The sequence below is a fragment of the Thamnophis sirtalis genome, unplaced genomic scaffold, assembly GCF_051295495.1.
Source record: "Thamnophis sirtalis isolate CommonGarterSnake01/CBP01778 unplaced genomic scaffold, rThaSir2_p1.2 scaffold_10, whole genome shotgun sequence".
Classification (NCBI taxonomy): domain Eukaryota; kingdom Metazoa; phylum Chordata; class Lepidosauria; order Squamata; family Natricidae; genus Thamnophis; species Thamnophis sirtalis.
This window is the reverse complement of record NW_028261390.1, coordinates 68,572,028-68,587,787: the sequence shown is the minus strand read 5'-3', so window position 1 is coordinate 68,587,787 and position 15,760 is coordinate 68,572,028. Positions and strand designations below refer to the sequence as shown.

Genomic DNA, 15,760 nt, shown 5'->3' with positions numbered 1-15,760 from the left:
CTACAGGAACCATTAGCACTATTCAGCAGAGGTGGTACTCAGTAGGTTCTGACCAGTTCTGACTAGCCCCAGCCCCATCTGTTCTCTGCCTCCTGAGTCCCAACTGATTGGGAGGAAATGGGGATTTTGCAATAACCTTCCCCTGCCACGCCCACCAAGCCACGCCCACCAATCCTTGACACACCCACCAAGCCATGCCCACTCAAACCGGTAGGAAAATATTTTGAATCCCACTACTGCTACTCAGGTGACCCTGAGGACTCAGACAAACTTCCAAGTGGTCTCAATGACTCTCTAAAAGGATTCAAATGGCCAGCTGTCTGGGAGGGGTATCAATCCTTCCATTGCCCACCATCCAGTCAGAGCTGAAGAAGCTTCTTGGATGAGAAGCGAAACACCTTCGAAGAAAAAAAAACAAGGAAGTCTAGTTGCCTCCTGAAAAAGTACCTTTGGGGTTGCATTGCAAATAAAACATGGAGTCTATCTGATTGAGTAGTCCTTGTTTCTTTCCATTCAAGAATCTCTTCCCCTATGGATCCCCTTGGAGGTTTTCTAGTCCAACCCCCTGCCTAGGCAGGAAATCCTATACTGTTTCACACAAATGGCTATCCAACATCTTCTTAAAGACTTCCAGTGTTGGGGCATTCACAACTTCTGGAGGCAACTTCTGTTCCACTGATTAATTGTTCTCACTGTCAGAAAATTTCTCCTCAATTCTAAGTTGCTTCTCTCCTTGATTTATTTCCACCCATTGCTTCTTGTTCTACACTCAGGTGTCTTGGAGAATAGTTTGACTCCCTCTTCTTTGTGGCAAACCCTGAGATATTGGAAGATGCTATCATGTCTCCCCTAGTCCTTCTTTCTCTTAAACTAGACATACCCAGTTCCTGTAACCGTTCTTCCTAATCATCTTTGTTGCTCTTCTCTGCACTCTTTCTAGAGTCTCCACATCTTTTCTACATCGTGGCGACCAGAACTGAATGCCGTATTCAAAATGTGGCCTTACCAAGGCCTTATAAAGTGGTATTAACACTTCACGTGATCTTGATTCTATCCTTCTGTTTATGTAGCCTAGAACTGTGTTGGCTTTTTTGGCAGCTGCTGCCCACAGCTGGCTTATATTTAAATGGTTGTCCACTAAGATTCCAAGATCCCTCTCACAGTTACTGCTATTGAGCAAGGTACTTTGAAGTTACTTCAAAGTAACTTACTTCAAGGTAATTTGAAGTTATTGCATTATACAGGAAAGAAGATTATGTTTATAAAAAGAATGCTAAGGCTTCATTGTTCATGGCTCAGAGGAACGTCATTTATCCCCACATGGAAAAAAAAAAGTGATGATCCGTTTTTTCAAGGAATTGGATGCTCCAGAATGTTTTTGTTCATAAGAGAGTTATAACTGACATAATATTTTGGCCTATATAAGTCCTTTGACATGTCTTTATTTAAATACATCTCCCCACCTCTATCTCCAAGGCCTTAGAACAGCTTAAGGAAAAGTGAAGCACATTTTCTAAATCAAGGATGGGGCAATGGACTTAGTAACACGTACTTAACCAAGTCCAGGAAATACGGTCTTCCATATGTCCATGCTAGCTAAATAACTTCCCTAAGAAGACAAGGTTGAAGATTCTCCAGCTTTTGACACATGAAGAGACTGCCTCAGGGAGACATTTAAATGGTATATGGGTGTTCCGCCTTCACTACACCTTAGTCTGTGTGCAACTCGACAAAAACCCACCTATCCTCCAATCAAACAGGCTGTGTGCATAGATCTGGATGCTTTATTGAAAGAACAGGATATGGTGAAACGGGGGAAAATAGGGATACATACAATGAGAACCCAATGCAAGATAAGCAGTGTTGAGTTACGACTGAACATAACATGTCTAGTTTTCCCCCTTTCCCTTGTCTATTGTGAGCCGCCCGGAGTCCTTCGGGAGTGGGCGGCATACAAGACAAATAAAATCAATCAAATCAAAAAATAAACACAAGCAATTTAAATCTCACCAGCGATGCTCCGTGTGTGGGATGTGCCCTTGGAGGACCATGTGGCATAGATTAAGATGGATTCTTCTTTGTGTTCCTGCCTTCTCCCAATGCTTAAGGAAATGGAGTCTGGCTTCCCAGCGTGCACTTGTTTTGAGACTGCGGGCTGATGGGTAATGGGGTGGGGTTAGCTTTAAATAATATGCTTGGTATTTGTCTCTCTGGCCACTAGATGGGGCTAGAGAGCAACAACAGTATATTAAAGATCATCTGTTGGGGCATATTTGTCCCTCCGGCCACTAGATGGGGGTAGAGAGCAACAATAGTATACAACAATGTATGCTGGGGCATAACAATGGGAATGACCTTGGAAGAGATGCTACTTAGGGAAAGATTAGCTATATAATGGTGGGAACAAGAAGGTCAAGAGGGATCATCTCTAAGTTCTTGGGTTATAAAGGCAACAACGGGGGAATTGTACTTTCAGACGAGTGAGATTGATGTCAAGTAGACCAGACAGGATGCTAGGTAGACCAGATAGGAAACAATAACACAAGGTAAAGGTAAAGGCTCCCCTTGCACATAGTACGTGCTAATCGTTCCCGACTCTAGGGGGCGGTGCTCATCTCCGTTTCAAAGCCCAAGAGCCAGCGCTGTCCGAAGACTTCTCCATGGTCATGTGGCCAGCATGATTCAACGCTGAAGGCGCATGGAATGCTGTTCCCTTCCCACCAAAGGTGGTTCCTATTTTTCTACTCGCATTTTCACGTGCGTTCGAACAGCTAGGTTGGCAGAAGCTGGGACAAGTAATGGGAGCTCACTCCATTAGGCGGCACTAGGGATTTGCGCCGCCGAACTGCCAACCTTTCTGATCGACAAGCTCAGCATCTTAGCCACTGAACCCCCAAATCATAAGGTTTATTTATCTTAATTATTCAATGCTCATTATTCAATTACACACATTACTTCACCTTTGTTTACATATATAAATTTCTAACTTCTGCTTCTATTTTCTAACCGATAATTAAATAGTTCCCAAGTTAACAAAGTAATATTTTCCCCATTTCTAGTTTCTATCCTTATACTAATTCTTAATAGAATTGTGTTAAACAGTATTCTGCATTTATTCCTCATCTCTTGCCCGCTTTCGTATCTCAACTCTTATTGATTTCTTGGCACATCTCCCATGCTCTTCTCTTGGGGCCTTGTATCTTGTCTTGTTTGTGTTTGAACTAAGTATTTCTTCTATCTCTGCTGCTTCTTCACTCTTTTGAGCCTTCAATACAGTGGTGGGATTCAAAAAGTTTTACTACTGGTTCTATGGGCGTGGCTTGGTGGGCATGGCTTGACTTGGTGGGTGTGGCTAGGTGGGCATAGCAGGGGAAGGATACTGTAAAATCTCAATTTCTTCCCGATCAGCTGGGACTCGGGAGGCAGAGAATGGATGGGGGCGGGGCCAGCCAGAGGTGGCATTTACCGGTTCTCTGAACTACTCAAAATTTCCACCACCGGTTCTCCAGAACTGGTCAGAACCTGCTGAATACCACCTCTGCTTCAAGACACCTTTCAGGGATCTTTTCCTCACTTCAATGGTGTCTTTCTGTGTATTCCCTTCTATTGTGACTCAGCAGAAGCTTGCTGTGAGTTGCGTTGGGATGCAGGAATAATGAGCAGCTGTTGCTCGTTGAGGTCGACTTCTGCAGATAAAAGACGGATGGTGCCACGCCTTAGTTGCAGAACTCAACCCTAACAAGCAACAGCTGCTCATTATTCCTGCATCCCGACGCAACTCACAGGAAGCTGCTGCTGAGTCACAACACCCTTCTAATTTACCTATGAATTTTCTTCATGACATTTTGGTTGGTCCACTTGAACTGGAGATGTTGAGCCAAATCATTCCGGTTGATTTTGCAGAGGTAGCGACAGAGAAGCTTGAGCTTGTCGGCGGACCTTGGAAGGCTCCGTCTCCAGAAGCACAGAAGCTCGTAGATCTGCTCGGTGAGGTTATCGGGACACTTCAGTCTAATAAACTGAAGAGTGCTTCGGTGGAGAGGTAGGTATTGGGCAAGGAAGTTGGCGTTCTCTTCGGACAGCTCTTCCGACAACCAGTACAGCAAGTCGTCCCACATGACTTCTGCTAGTCAAAATATTTATAAAGAGATGGAATTGAATGCAATTAATCTATATATATAAAAGCGAAATATCACTCACGCATCATCATGAAATCTCCAGAACCGTAAAGCCTACAAACTTGAAATTTGGCATGTATGTTCCTCTTGGCTTCTAGGTGCTCGTTAACAAAGGATTTTTCGAAATGACCATCAGATCATTAGTATTTCTTATATTATTATTAACTCGCTCTGATGCTAAGGAGTTAGATGTTCTACTCCCCCTCCCCACCTGAAAAGAACTCTGCTCCAACTGCCACTTGGGCATGGGCGTGGCCAGCGCATGACTCATCCAGCCTGCAGGCTGGGAGTTTAGACATTCTACTCCCCCTCCCCACATGAAAAATGCTCTGATGCTAAGGAGTTAGACTGAGGGAGAGAAGGGGATAAGATAGGAGAGGCCTCTGTGGAGCAAGACTGAGGGAGAGAAGGGGAGAGGAGAGGCCAATTGTAACTACTCATTGATTTTCAAGCTGTAAGTGTCGATTTATCAAACCCGATCATATGGTTTCGTAGCGGACCACACGGGTATCCAGCTAGTAGTAATAATAAAAAGCACTGAAGACACAGGTGCATGTGACGTTGTAATATTCTTATCTTTGTTAACTAACATAGTTACTTCGCTTTTTATTTGATCTATTTTCTCTCTCTTTTAAAATGGCGATAAGGGCTTATCAAACCTTTGCAGACTGGAACGTGGGAAAGCTTTTTATCTTATTGCTTGGATGGACTGACTGGGTAGCTTCTAACCATTTCTAAACTGTAAAGAGGATTTATAGAGGGGCGCACGTCTGGACGATGTTTCCTGATAAGACAACTGCTTTTTAGCTCTAATTGGCATTTGGTTTGTCTCATGAACTCCAAACAACCTTTTTTTCCCTTCCAAATGAACACCCCAAAATTTACATCCCTTCCGGCTTCACATTTCATTTGAATGAACATGCATGGTATTGCAGGATACAAATATGTAACACTTTTGATTGCATTTCTTTTCCAGTTTTTTTTCCAGTAAGCCCCCCTCCCCACCCATGCTATCATCTGCTAAACAACTAATTCCCACCACACTGACAAGCTATTTACTAAGACTGTATTGCACTTCTTATCCTTCTTATTACCTATCACCTTACTTATGATTATAACTTCACTGTTTGTATCTTTAAGATTCATATTGTTTTATTTAGTTTCCTAGTATGGTTTTGAGTCAGAAGTGGGTTCCTACCGGTTCGGCCCGGTTAGCAATAGCAATAGCAGTTAGACTTATATACCACTTCATAGAGCTTTCAGCCCTCTCTAAGCGGTTTACAGAGTCAGCATATCGCCCCCACAGTCTGGGTCCTCATTTCACCCACCTCGGAAGGATGGAAGGCTGAGTCAACCTTGAGCCGGTGAGATTAGAACTGCTGAACTGCAGATAACAGTCAGCTGAAGTGGCCTGCAGTACTGCACCCTAACCACTGCGCCACCTCGGCTCTAGGTTTTATCGGCGGCGTCATTTTTTTGTTTTGCTTCTAATACCACTCTCTAAAGCCTTAGAAAGACCAATGATGGGTTCCAGCTGGTACACCCCAGTATGGGCATACCGGTGGCAGCTGGGAGCAGTGGGCACCATAGCGGAATGGTGTTTTGGTGGGCCCAGCTGCCCACCCACGTTCCTTATCTGTTTTTAAGCCAACCGGAGCATTGCACATGCGCGACCTCCGCTGAGCAGCTGGAGCATTGCAAGGCGATGGGTGTGCATGCATGTGCAGAGCACATGCCCAAGATGGACACCCGAACCTGTCGCAGCGTACCAGTTGCGACGGGATCCGGAACCAGGGGTGGGTTTCAACCGGTTTGCGGCGGTCCCTGCGAACCGGTTGGTTGGCGAACCCAGAAGTAAGTAACTTCCGGGAACGGCGAAGGGCGCGCCCGCCCGCCCGCGGTCCTTACCCGGTTTTGATGAGTTCTGCGCTTCTACGTATGCGCAGGACGCATACAGCACCTGTGCGATCCTCCAGGAGCAGCTGGAGCGTCGCGCAGACGCTAGTACACATGCGTGCACCGCGCGCGTGCACGAGGACGCCGCCGGCCCCGTTCCAACCGGTTCGGTTGGAACGGGGCGAGAAACCCACCCCTGTCCAGAACCCACCACTGAGTAAGACCACACCTAGAATACTGCATCCAATTTTGGTCACCACACTATAAAAAAGAGGTTGAGACTCTAGAGAGAGTGCAGAGAAGAGCAACCAAGATGATGAGGGGACTGGAGGCTAAAACATACATTGAATGGTTGCAGGAACTGGGCATGGCTAGTCTAGTGAAGAGAAGGACCAGGGGAGACAGGAGAACAGCGTTCCCATGTTTGAGGGGCTGCCACAGAGAGGAGGGGGTCAAGCTAGGAAGGGGTCGAGACAAAGAATAATGGATGGAAATTGATCAACCTAGAAATAAGGTTTCCTCAAAGCAATCAACCCATGGAACAGAAGCTGCCTTCAGAAGTTGTGGGATCTCCATCCCTGGAGGCTTTCAAGAAGAGACTGGACTGCCATTTGTCAGAAATGGTGTAGGGTCTCCTGCTTGGGTGGATGGGGGGTTGGACTAAATGACCTACAAGATCCCTTCCAACTCAATTAATCTGGAAAAAAAAAACCTCATAGCAGAACAGAACAAATTAACAGAGTTGTAGGTCACCTAGTCCCTGGACGGCTTATAATATTAAAAATTCCACCATAGGAACTACAGTAAGTAACACCAGCGGTGCCAGTGGTGGGATTCAGCCAGTTCGCACCAGTTCAGGAGGACCGGTTGGTAACTTTCTGAGCAGTTTGGTGAACTGGTTGTTGGAAGGAATCACTAGGGCAGAGAACCGGTTCTTAAATTATTTGAATCCCACCACTGAGCAGGGCACTAATGATGTCATCCAGTTTGGGTACGGAAACATCTGCAAGAAAACAACCAAGCTCAGAGAGCATTAAAGACCCTTCATTTCAATCCTGAGCTACAAATATTCTCATTTTATTGGAACTCCCAAAACATCCCTAAACCTGCGAGGCTCTTAAATGTATAGAGTTGAGCTCGATGCCATTTGTGGGAGGAGGGGGGGGGGTATCAAACCTTACCTGATGTATCTGTTGAGATTCTCTTTGTGCTTTGCGGGCGGCTGATCAGTTTTTCCTTCTGTTGAGGTGGAAGATAAGAAAAGGAAAATAAATATTATGGGGGGTTTATTAAATGAAACCACAAAGAAGACCCTGCAGAGAGAACGGAACATAAAGTGTATTTCGATGGGGAGATCGGGAGGAAGTAGTAATACAATAGATATCTGTTGTGGCCCAGCAGGAGCCGTTGGAGCTGCCACCAGACTCCGACAGCGAGGGGCCCTATGAGTCAGTTCTGGAGGATGTGGAGGACCCTGGACAGGGTTCCGACTCCGAGCAGGCTGCAGAGAAGCTGGTTGGCCACCAGGAGGCGCCTGAGCCTTGGACCAGTGGGGAGGAGACAAGGGAGTGTGATCCAGACCTCATGCATTGGAGCAGTGGGGAGGAACCAAGGGAATTGTTCCTGGATGCCAGGCACCAAAGAGCCAATAGGCGTAAGGAACAGTTGCGCAGTTACAGGAGATAATTGCACTCAGCTGGTGGTAATTAGGCTCCTCTCAAGACTATAAAAGGAATGATTGTGCGCAGGGCCCTTTTGCAGGAGTCAACTTATTCACTAAAGTTGGAGAACTCTAGTGGCTAGCTTGGCAGGCTGGATTGCTGCCAAGGCCTGGACTGTGCTGGATTGCTGCCAAGGTCCTGCCCATCTGTTAATAAATTCCTTGAAGTATCTTTGTCTCGGCGTGCTTTGGTGTAGGACAAGGGGGGTCAGAACAGATAACATAATGGAACTTCCTTTATGGAGAGCAAAGGAACCTTTTGAGACACTATTAGTGCTGTGATAGTCAACCTTATTGTTGTTGCATGCAAATGTGCGTGACAGCATGCTTGCGTAAGCTCACACCCATAATGCAATGTGCACCCCCTGTGCATGCACATGCAACCTTCCATACTCTCCCTGCCTTCCCATGCACCGCGCCCCCTGTGCATGCACACGCAACCACCCACAGTCCCCTTCCCCCCTGCGTGCACATTCAACCGCCCCCGTGGCCTGTTTGGCCTAGCAGGCCTCCCTGAAACCTCCTGGGACCAAAAATGGGCCACAGGGGGAGCATCACACCCCCGCACTCCCCTCACCCCCACACATGCAGGTGTTCCCCGCTGCCCCACACCCATGTGCACATGTCTATCACATGCGCCTCGCCCTCCTGCCTGTATGACGGACTCAAAATTCAGCCGGTCAGCAGGAGGCATGTGTGGGTGAGCAATGGAGCTGAGCTGGGGTGAAAGCTGGCGTGTCCGCAGGGTGCCTTCCCCATGCCACCTGTGGCAGACATGCCATAGGTTCACCATCCAGGTATTAGAGCATCTTTCTGTCAGATTTCTGAAAGATGCCCTAATTAATTCATGAGCCTCGAGCCAAGTTTCAAAAGAAACCCAATCATTTATTAGGAGCAGCATTTCGGCAATACTGCTTTACAGTCAGATCTAAACTTCGTTTGAATTATGGCTAAACTTTGTCCCATTCCTTCCTTCCCCTCAGTGTGTGTCATAAATAACATTCACCAATGAGGTGCACACATCACAAGCCTGCTGTGGCGATCTGAGAGCCGACTCTAACTAAAGATATGCATGGAATGCGCTCCACTCCCTTTCCTCACCATGGCAACTTTATGAGTTGACAATTGCTAGAGATTATAACATCCCCATGTTAGGAAACAACTCACTTTTGGCAAAGTCAGAGCCAGTTTGCACAGGAAGGAATCTTGTTCATGGTCTTCTAGTGGAAGAGTTTCTACGTTGTTGAGGGCAGCGTCTTTTGTCACTTTGTAAAATAAGGCCGTTCCTTTATAATGGGGCGAACTGTAGTTACCAAATTCATCCACTTCCTTGATCTGAAGAGCAAGCCGTGGTTTTCTTTGAGCGTGAAAAGCGAGCTTGTAATTTTTCCCGTAGGTATTCCCGTCATCTGCACAGGGGCGACATATTAAGTTACCACTCAATTAAAAAAAAACAACCAGAAATATCAAATGCATTAATTGACCCGTTGATTTAATTTGGCACAGAAACCTTCCTTCCTATATGGAATCTCCAAAACAGATGATTGATGTAGTCTGGATTGTGAGATCGAAGCAGTTGCTTCCACCTCAATGTAACAACAATTGTTGTGGTTTTTAAAAAAAAAGAATTCATAGGAAAGGTCTGCTCCCTCATTCCCCCAAATCAAATTGACAATCCAAACAGGATCGACTAAATTCAGACACCTGGAATTAAGGAGAAACTTCCCAACAGTGAGGACAATTAACCAGTGGAACAGCTTGCCTCCAGAAGTTGTGGGTGCTCCATCACTGGACGTTTTTTCAGAAGAGATTGGACAACAGCCACTTATCTGAAATGGTACAGGGTCTTTTGCTTGAATAGAATAGAGCTGGAAGGGACCTTGGAGGTCTTCTACTCCACCCCCCTGCTCAAGCAGGAGAACCTATACCAGGGGCCAGCAATCTGCGGCTCTGGAGCCGCATGTGGCTCTTTCATCCCTCTGCTGTGGCTCCCTGTCGCTGGTCGGCTCTACAATTGATAGGGGCTTTGGTTAGGACAGGTAGAGGAAGAAGGATGCCATGCTAGGAGGAGACTCTATGGTGGGGGAACTGGACTTCCGGTCGGCTCCAGAAATGAATGTGGGGCTTCTGGTTAGGACCTTTGTGGCTCTTTGAGTGTTTAAGGTTGCAGATCCCTGGCCTATACCATCTCAGATAAGAGCTTGAGCAGGGGGCTGGATTAGAAGACCTCCAAGGTCCCTTCCTGCTCTGTTCTGATTGATTTACCTTAATTTGGAAAGATACCATAATTTAAATACATGATTTGAAAGCCAGCTTTGACCTGGATCCTGGATCCACACAGTCTTTGATTCAACGGGAACATCCCTATTATTTACCACTCTTTTCCTAAAACAGGTTTGTTTTCAGTGTAACATCAATGCTCGTTCCTTGAGTAAACAATGAATTATGAGTGATGATACATGAAGCTCCCTGGAGTATGGCTGAATTTCATTACCTCTGTAATTAAAGCACTACACTGCTACAGTTAATTGGGAACAAACTCTTGTTCTAAAGCCCCAAACCACAATTTTCAGCCTGGGCTGTTGGGGAGGGGGGTATCTTATTTTTAGCAGGTAATACAGGAGAGATCCCCAGGGGTGGGCTGCTGGGGGTTCGCAGGGGTTCAAGAGAACCTCTAGCTAAGATTCTGCATAGTTCGGAGAACCCCCAAACCCCACTCCTGGCTGGCCCTGCTCATCCTGCCTCTCCTCTGGATGCTGAATAGCCCCTCCCCAGCTGGGGAATAAATAGAAGGAAAGGGGAGTGGTGATTGTAGGAGAAAACAGTTCAGATTTCTGAAGATTTGGCCTGTTTTGGATGCAGGTAAGAACAAGGTGCACAGGGAAAATCGGGGAGGATGAAAAACAGCCCTACCAGAAGTTCAGGAAGGCTAGAAATGAGCTCATTTCTGGCCCCCAGAGGGCCTTCAGAGCCGGGGGAAGCAATTTTCGCCCTCCCGGAGGCTCGAAGAAAACCTCCGGAGCCTGGGGAGGATAAATGCCATGGTGCAGGAGGCCAACTAGGCCACGCCCACCCAGCAACTAGGCACAGAACCCCTTGCTAACATTTCTGAAGCCCACCCCTGGAGAGATCTAATCTAGAACTAAGGAGAAATTTCCTGGCAGTGAGAACAATGAATCCGTGGAATTGTTTGCCTTCAGAAGTTCTGGGTGCTCCCTCATTGGAGGTGTTTAAGAAGAGTTTAGACAGACATCTGTCTGAAATGATAGCAGTGGTTGGACTAGATGACTTGCAAGGTCTCTTCCTACTCCATAATTCTATTCTCTTCTGTTCTAATTGCTAATTACACAAGGAGCTGCTGACACGGTTCTACAGAGGAATGATTGAGTCCGTCATCTGCACCTCCCTAACTGCCTGGTTTGGCTCTGCAACCAAACAAGACAGACACAGCCTTCAACGGATAATTAGATTTGCAGAAAACACAACCTACTACCAACCCGCCTTCTATCGAGGACCTGTACACTGCATGAGTCAAAAAGAAGGCTGTGAAAATATCTACAGACCCCTCACATCCTGGACATAAATTGTTTCAACTCCTACCCTCAAAATGACACTAAAGTATGGAAGATTGTTTCACTCATTAGCACCTCATTAGGACTGAAAAAAAGCTTCAAATATTTTTTTGCCTCATCCCTGTGATCTTAGTTGCAGTGCGTACACCTGCTATCTAGGTAAAACCTGAAGGTGTAAATGACTCAATGATTTTCAGTGGACAAAGATTTTCAAACTGGCATCAAGGTTACCTCCTTTTTTTTGGAATCCAGCTGTTGGGCTATGTTGTGGCTCACCAGCTGCCAGTGGAACTGACAGCAGACTCGGACAATGAGGAGGTTGGGGAAGAACTTGGGCCAGTTCTGGAGCCTGGGGAAGGCTCTGATGGATGCCCTGTGTCGAACCCAGAGATAGAGCCGGGTCTGTCCAATATTTCCCAGCCACTGGAAGAGGCAGCTACCTTTGGAGGCTGAGATGAGTGAGGAGGAAGAACAGCTGGGGCCTGTTCCAGATGCACGTATGCACAGAGTTGTTAGGAGAGGGGAACAGTGGAGGACAAGGAGTTGACTCGGGAAGCAAAGTACACGTGTCTAGTGAATGGCCCCTTCCTGGCTGGGCAATAAATAGAAGGAAAGATGAGTGGTGGTCGTAGGAGACAACAGTTCGTATTTCTGAAGATTTTCCTCATTGTGTTTCGTGCTTGCCAGAACTTAATTTGCAACCTTTCGGTGGCCTTGCAATTATCGCAAAGAACTTATGAGGTCCGTTACTGCAGTTAACTCTTTGAAGGACTATTGCCTATACTTTTTGGTGGGTGAATGCCATTAATTCACAAGAGGTAAATAAAGAGTGTTTTTTTGTGTGTGTGTGACAAGGAGTCTGTTTCTTGCTTTTTCTAAAGCTGGGTCAGAACAGGTTAAGAACGGTGTCTTGTCAATCCATCGGACACCATCCCCTCTTTAAAAAAAAAATAAAGCAGGAGAAAGAGATTTATTCAAACATCATCTTTAGACATGTGGCGAAAGCAGATAAGCCGAAAATAATGCAGCCAGGCTGTGAGGAAGGGACTGGTTAGGCATCTCTCTCTAAAAAAAGATTTCATTTTCTGATGAATGCGGTTTTATATGGCACTAGCCCCGTTCACCCATCAGATAGATGGGTAGAGCTGGTGTTTTGTTACAAGCTGATTACACATTGTGTTTGCAATGACTGGGCTGTGTTCTCCCTGTGTGTCGATTGTGATGTGCATGGATTCGATTTGCCTTTGTTCTTTCTCATTGTCGCCTGCCTTCTTTGTCTTCTCCCTCCCTTTCAGGTGACCAAAAAAAGAGGGTTATAAATCTAATTAGAAATAATCAAAATATAGAACAAAGATATGGAAGGGGGTAAGGGAGAAGGGGTTCTCTTAATGGCCTCTTATTCAAGATTCTTGGGTTCACTGAAAGTGGACTTTCTCCATTTTTTTCGGAACTGTGGAAATTTTTGGGACTGACCCTAAGAGATTTAAATCACAACCCGCAGAATGTCTTTATGTATGGTTTTTTTGTGTGTGTTTATCATGTTTTGGGCTTGGACAACCCGCAACTACGCTGCCTACAGACTGACCTAAGCGTAGTACACAAAATTATCTGCTACAACATCTTACCTGTCAACGACTTCTTCAGCTTCAACCTCAATAATACATGGGAAAACAATAGATACAAACTCAAGGTCAACCGCTCCAAACTCGATTGCAGGAAATACGACTTCAGCAACGGACTGGTCAACGCCGGGAATGCTCTACCTGACTCCCTTGTTACATCCTCAAAGTCCCATGGCTTCAACCTCAAACTGTCCACCGTGGACCTCACCCCATTTCTAAGAGGTCCATAAAAAGGATGTACATAAGTGCACCAATGTGCCTACCGTCCCTCTCCTACTGTCCCCATTTATCCGTACCCATTTTCTGGGTTCATGTCCATGTTTATACTTATACCTGTTATCTCGTACATTTAGATTTAGATTTAGATTTATTTTATTTGTATGCCGCCCTTCTCCGGGAGGGACTCAGGGTGGCGAACAATTCAAAGGGGAAAGGGAAACATAGAACACAGTACAAGAAGTTAAAATAGCCAAGAATCACATAACCACACAAGTCGAGTGGGGAGGGGAACTCATCAACCCCAGGCCTGCCGGCAAAGCCAGGTTTTAACGGCTTTTCGGAAGGCCTGGAGAGAGGTGAGGGTCCGAATCCCTCCGGGGAGTTCGTTCCAGAGGGCCGGAGCTGCCACAGAGAAGGCCCTCCTCCGGGTAGTAGTCAGGTGGCATTGGCTGGTAGACGGAACCCGGAGGAGGCCGACCCTGTGTGATCTAATGGGTCTTTGGGAGGTAATTGGCAGCAGGCGGTCTCTCAAGTGATTGACTGACTAACTAACTAACTAACTAACTAACTAACTAAATAAATAAATAAATAAATAAATAAATAAATAAATAAATAAATAAATGTTTATTCTGAAGCCTCAGCAGCGAAATGGTAAACAACAAGAAAGTGGAAGGCTAAAGTAAATGCTTTACTCATTTTTCAAATAAACGCCTCATATTTAGGAAGCGCAGAATTATCTAACATTCATATTTTGAGGGGAATCCCGTGGGGATTCGTTCCTGCCAGCAAATTCCATATCTGAACGGGACTTTAGTGCTAGAACTGGTGAAGATCCTATAAGTATCAGGACCCGTCAATCCTAAACTTCGTAAACCTGTTGAATTCGCAAAACAACGGAGTGCTTATTATATAAGAAACAAGCGAAGAAGTTGCTCACACACAAAATACCATTGTTATGAAAGCAAAAGTGGTTTTTTCCCCCCAAAAAATCTCTGAAAGTCCAAGCAATCAACCGCCTGCAACGATATGCGGAATGGAATTGTGGATTATTGAAACTGATTTACCTGAGGCAAAAATGTTTCCGCTGAATTTGAAGTAAACCTGATCGCCTTCTCTCATTTTAAATGGCTTGGAAGGTTCTGGAGGGGCGCAATATCCTTCCTTATGTAGAGATTGCAGCTCCATGCTTAATTCTTTAAACGGAACCAGTAAGACGATGATCTTGTAAGGATCCTCTTTATTCTGATACAGTACCACCTTCACCATGATGTTGTGGATGGCGTGTTCCAGAGTCTGAATAAACTGAACCAGATGTTCATTGTCCATCGCAGAAGATAAGCGAACGACGATAAATCTGTGTAGAGATGAAGACTAGGATGTGACCAAGCAAAGCAAATATGGCAGCAGGATTCACATCTTCATGCAGAAGATTCTCAAAAGTGAATAAAAAGATAAAACCAGAAACTTTTCTTTTGGGTTTAATGAACGAAGACTTGGAAAAAATATTTTGCTATGTTTGGGGCATAAAGTAATCTTGGCGGCAGTAATATCACCGTATTTTTCAGAGTATAAGACGCACCTTTTCCCCTCAAAAAAGGGGCTGAAAATATGGGTGCATCTTATACACTGAATATAGCATTTTTTGCCTCCCGAAACCCCGCCCCCTCACCAAAATGGCTGTGCATAGCTTTTAGGAGGCTTTCAGAGTGCTCCCGGGGGCTAGGAGGGCAGAAATAAGTGAAAAACTGGCAGGTTTTCAACTTTTCAACTTTAATAAAATTTGTATGCCGCCCACTCCCATAGGGACTCTGGGCGGCTCACAGCAAAAAATAAAAGCATTTAAAAGATTAAGAAAAGATACAATATTAAAAACCGATACACCATCCATTCAATTAAGTGGGGCTGGAAATTAATCAACAGCCCCAGGCCTGCCGGAACAGCCAGGTCTTGGCTGCCCAAATATGGGAGGGAGCTTACTGCTTCCATTCTCTGTCCTTCAGCTCGTCACAAGAGACCATCCAGGCAGAAACCCAATATTTTTACTGTTGCCTTTTTGTTATATATATGTGGGTGATGGTGTTAACTTGGTTAGAACTGACTTGGATTTGATTACCTTTGTATCATTGTCATTTAGTGCTGGTTATCACGTAGTTTCTTAGATGAAAGTTTTTCACCAAACAACGTGACGGAAAAGTCAGTTCTCCTCGGGAGTCCATTTTTGCTGGCTGAGTGCTTGGGCCACCACAGGCTCCCTCCTTGACACGAGTGACATCAAGCTGGCCATGCCCACCCCACCCCTCTGTGGTCAAACACAACCCTGATGCGTCCCTCAATGAAATTGAGTTTGACACCCCTGATCTACACATTTGACGAGGTCCATCTCACCTCTCTAAGGGTTCCTCTAAGTCAAATGACACAAGCCCGTTCCTTGCATTTCGCACGGTGACGTCATCCAGCAGGATCCATTCTTCTTCGCTGTTTCTGTAGCCTAGGACCTTCAGTGGTTCCTTCAGGTTGTCCCTGTGTTTTCTTGGGGAGGCACTGAGACCTCTG

At 45.7% G+C, this 15,760-nt stretch overlaps 1 protein-coding gene across 1 annotated transcript in view; it reads right to left on the bottom strand.

Moving 5' to 3' along the window:
* Nucleotides 1-3,744: 3,744 nt before the first annotated feature.
* Nucleotides 3,745-15,760, bottom strand: part of DTHD1 (death domain containing 1) — a 33,757-nt gene continuing 21,741 nt past the window's right edge. Inside the window, exons 6-10 of the mRNA XM_087724799.1 lie at nt 15,593-15,757; nt 14,272-14,561; nt 8,962-9,203; nt 7,256-7,313; nt 3,745-4,123 (exon numbers count right to left, since the gene is read on the bottom strand). Of these exons, the coding sequence (XP_087580925.1) occupies nt 3,819-4,123; nt 7,256-7,313; nt 8,962-9,203; nt 14,272-14,561; nt 15,593-15,757 (1,060 nt within the window). The 3' untranslated portion in view covers nt 3,745-3,818. The remainder of the gene's footprint in view (nt 4,124-7,255; nt 7,314-8,961; nt 9,204-14,271; nt 14,562-15,592; nt 15,758-15,760) is intronic.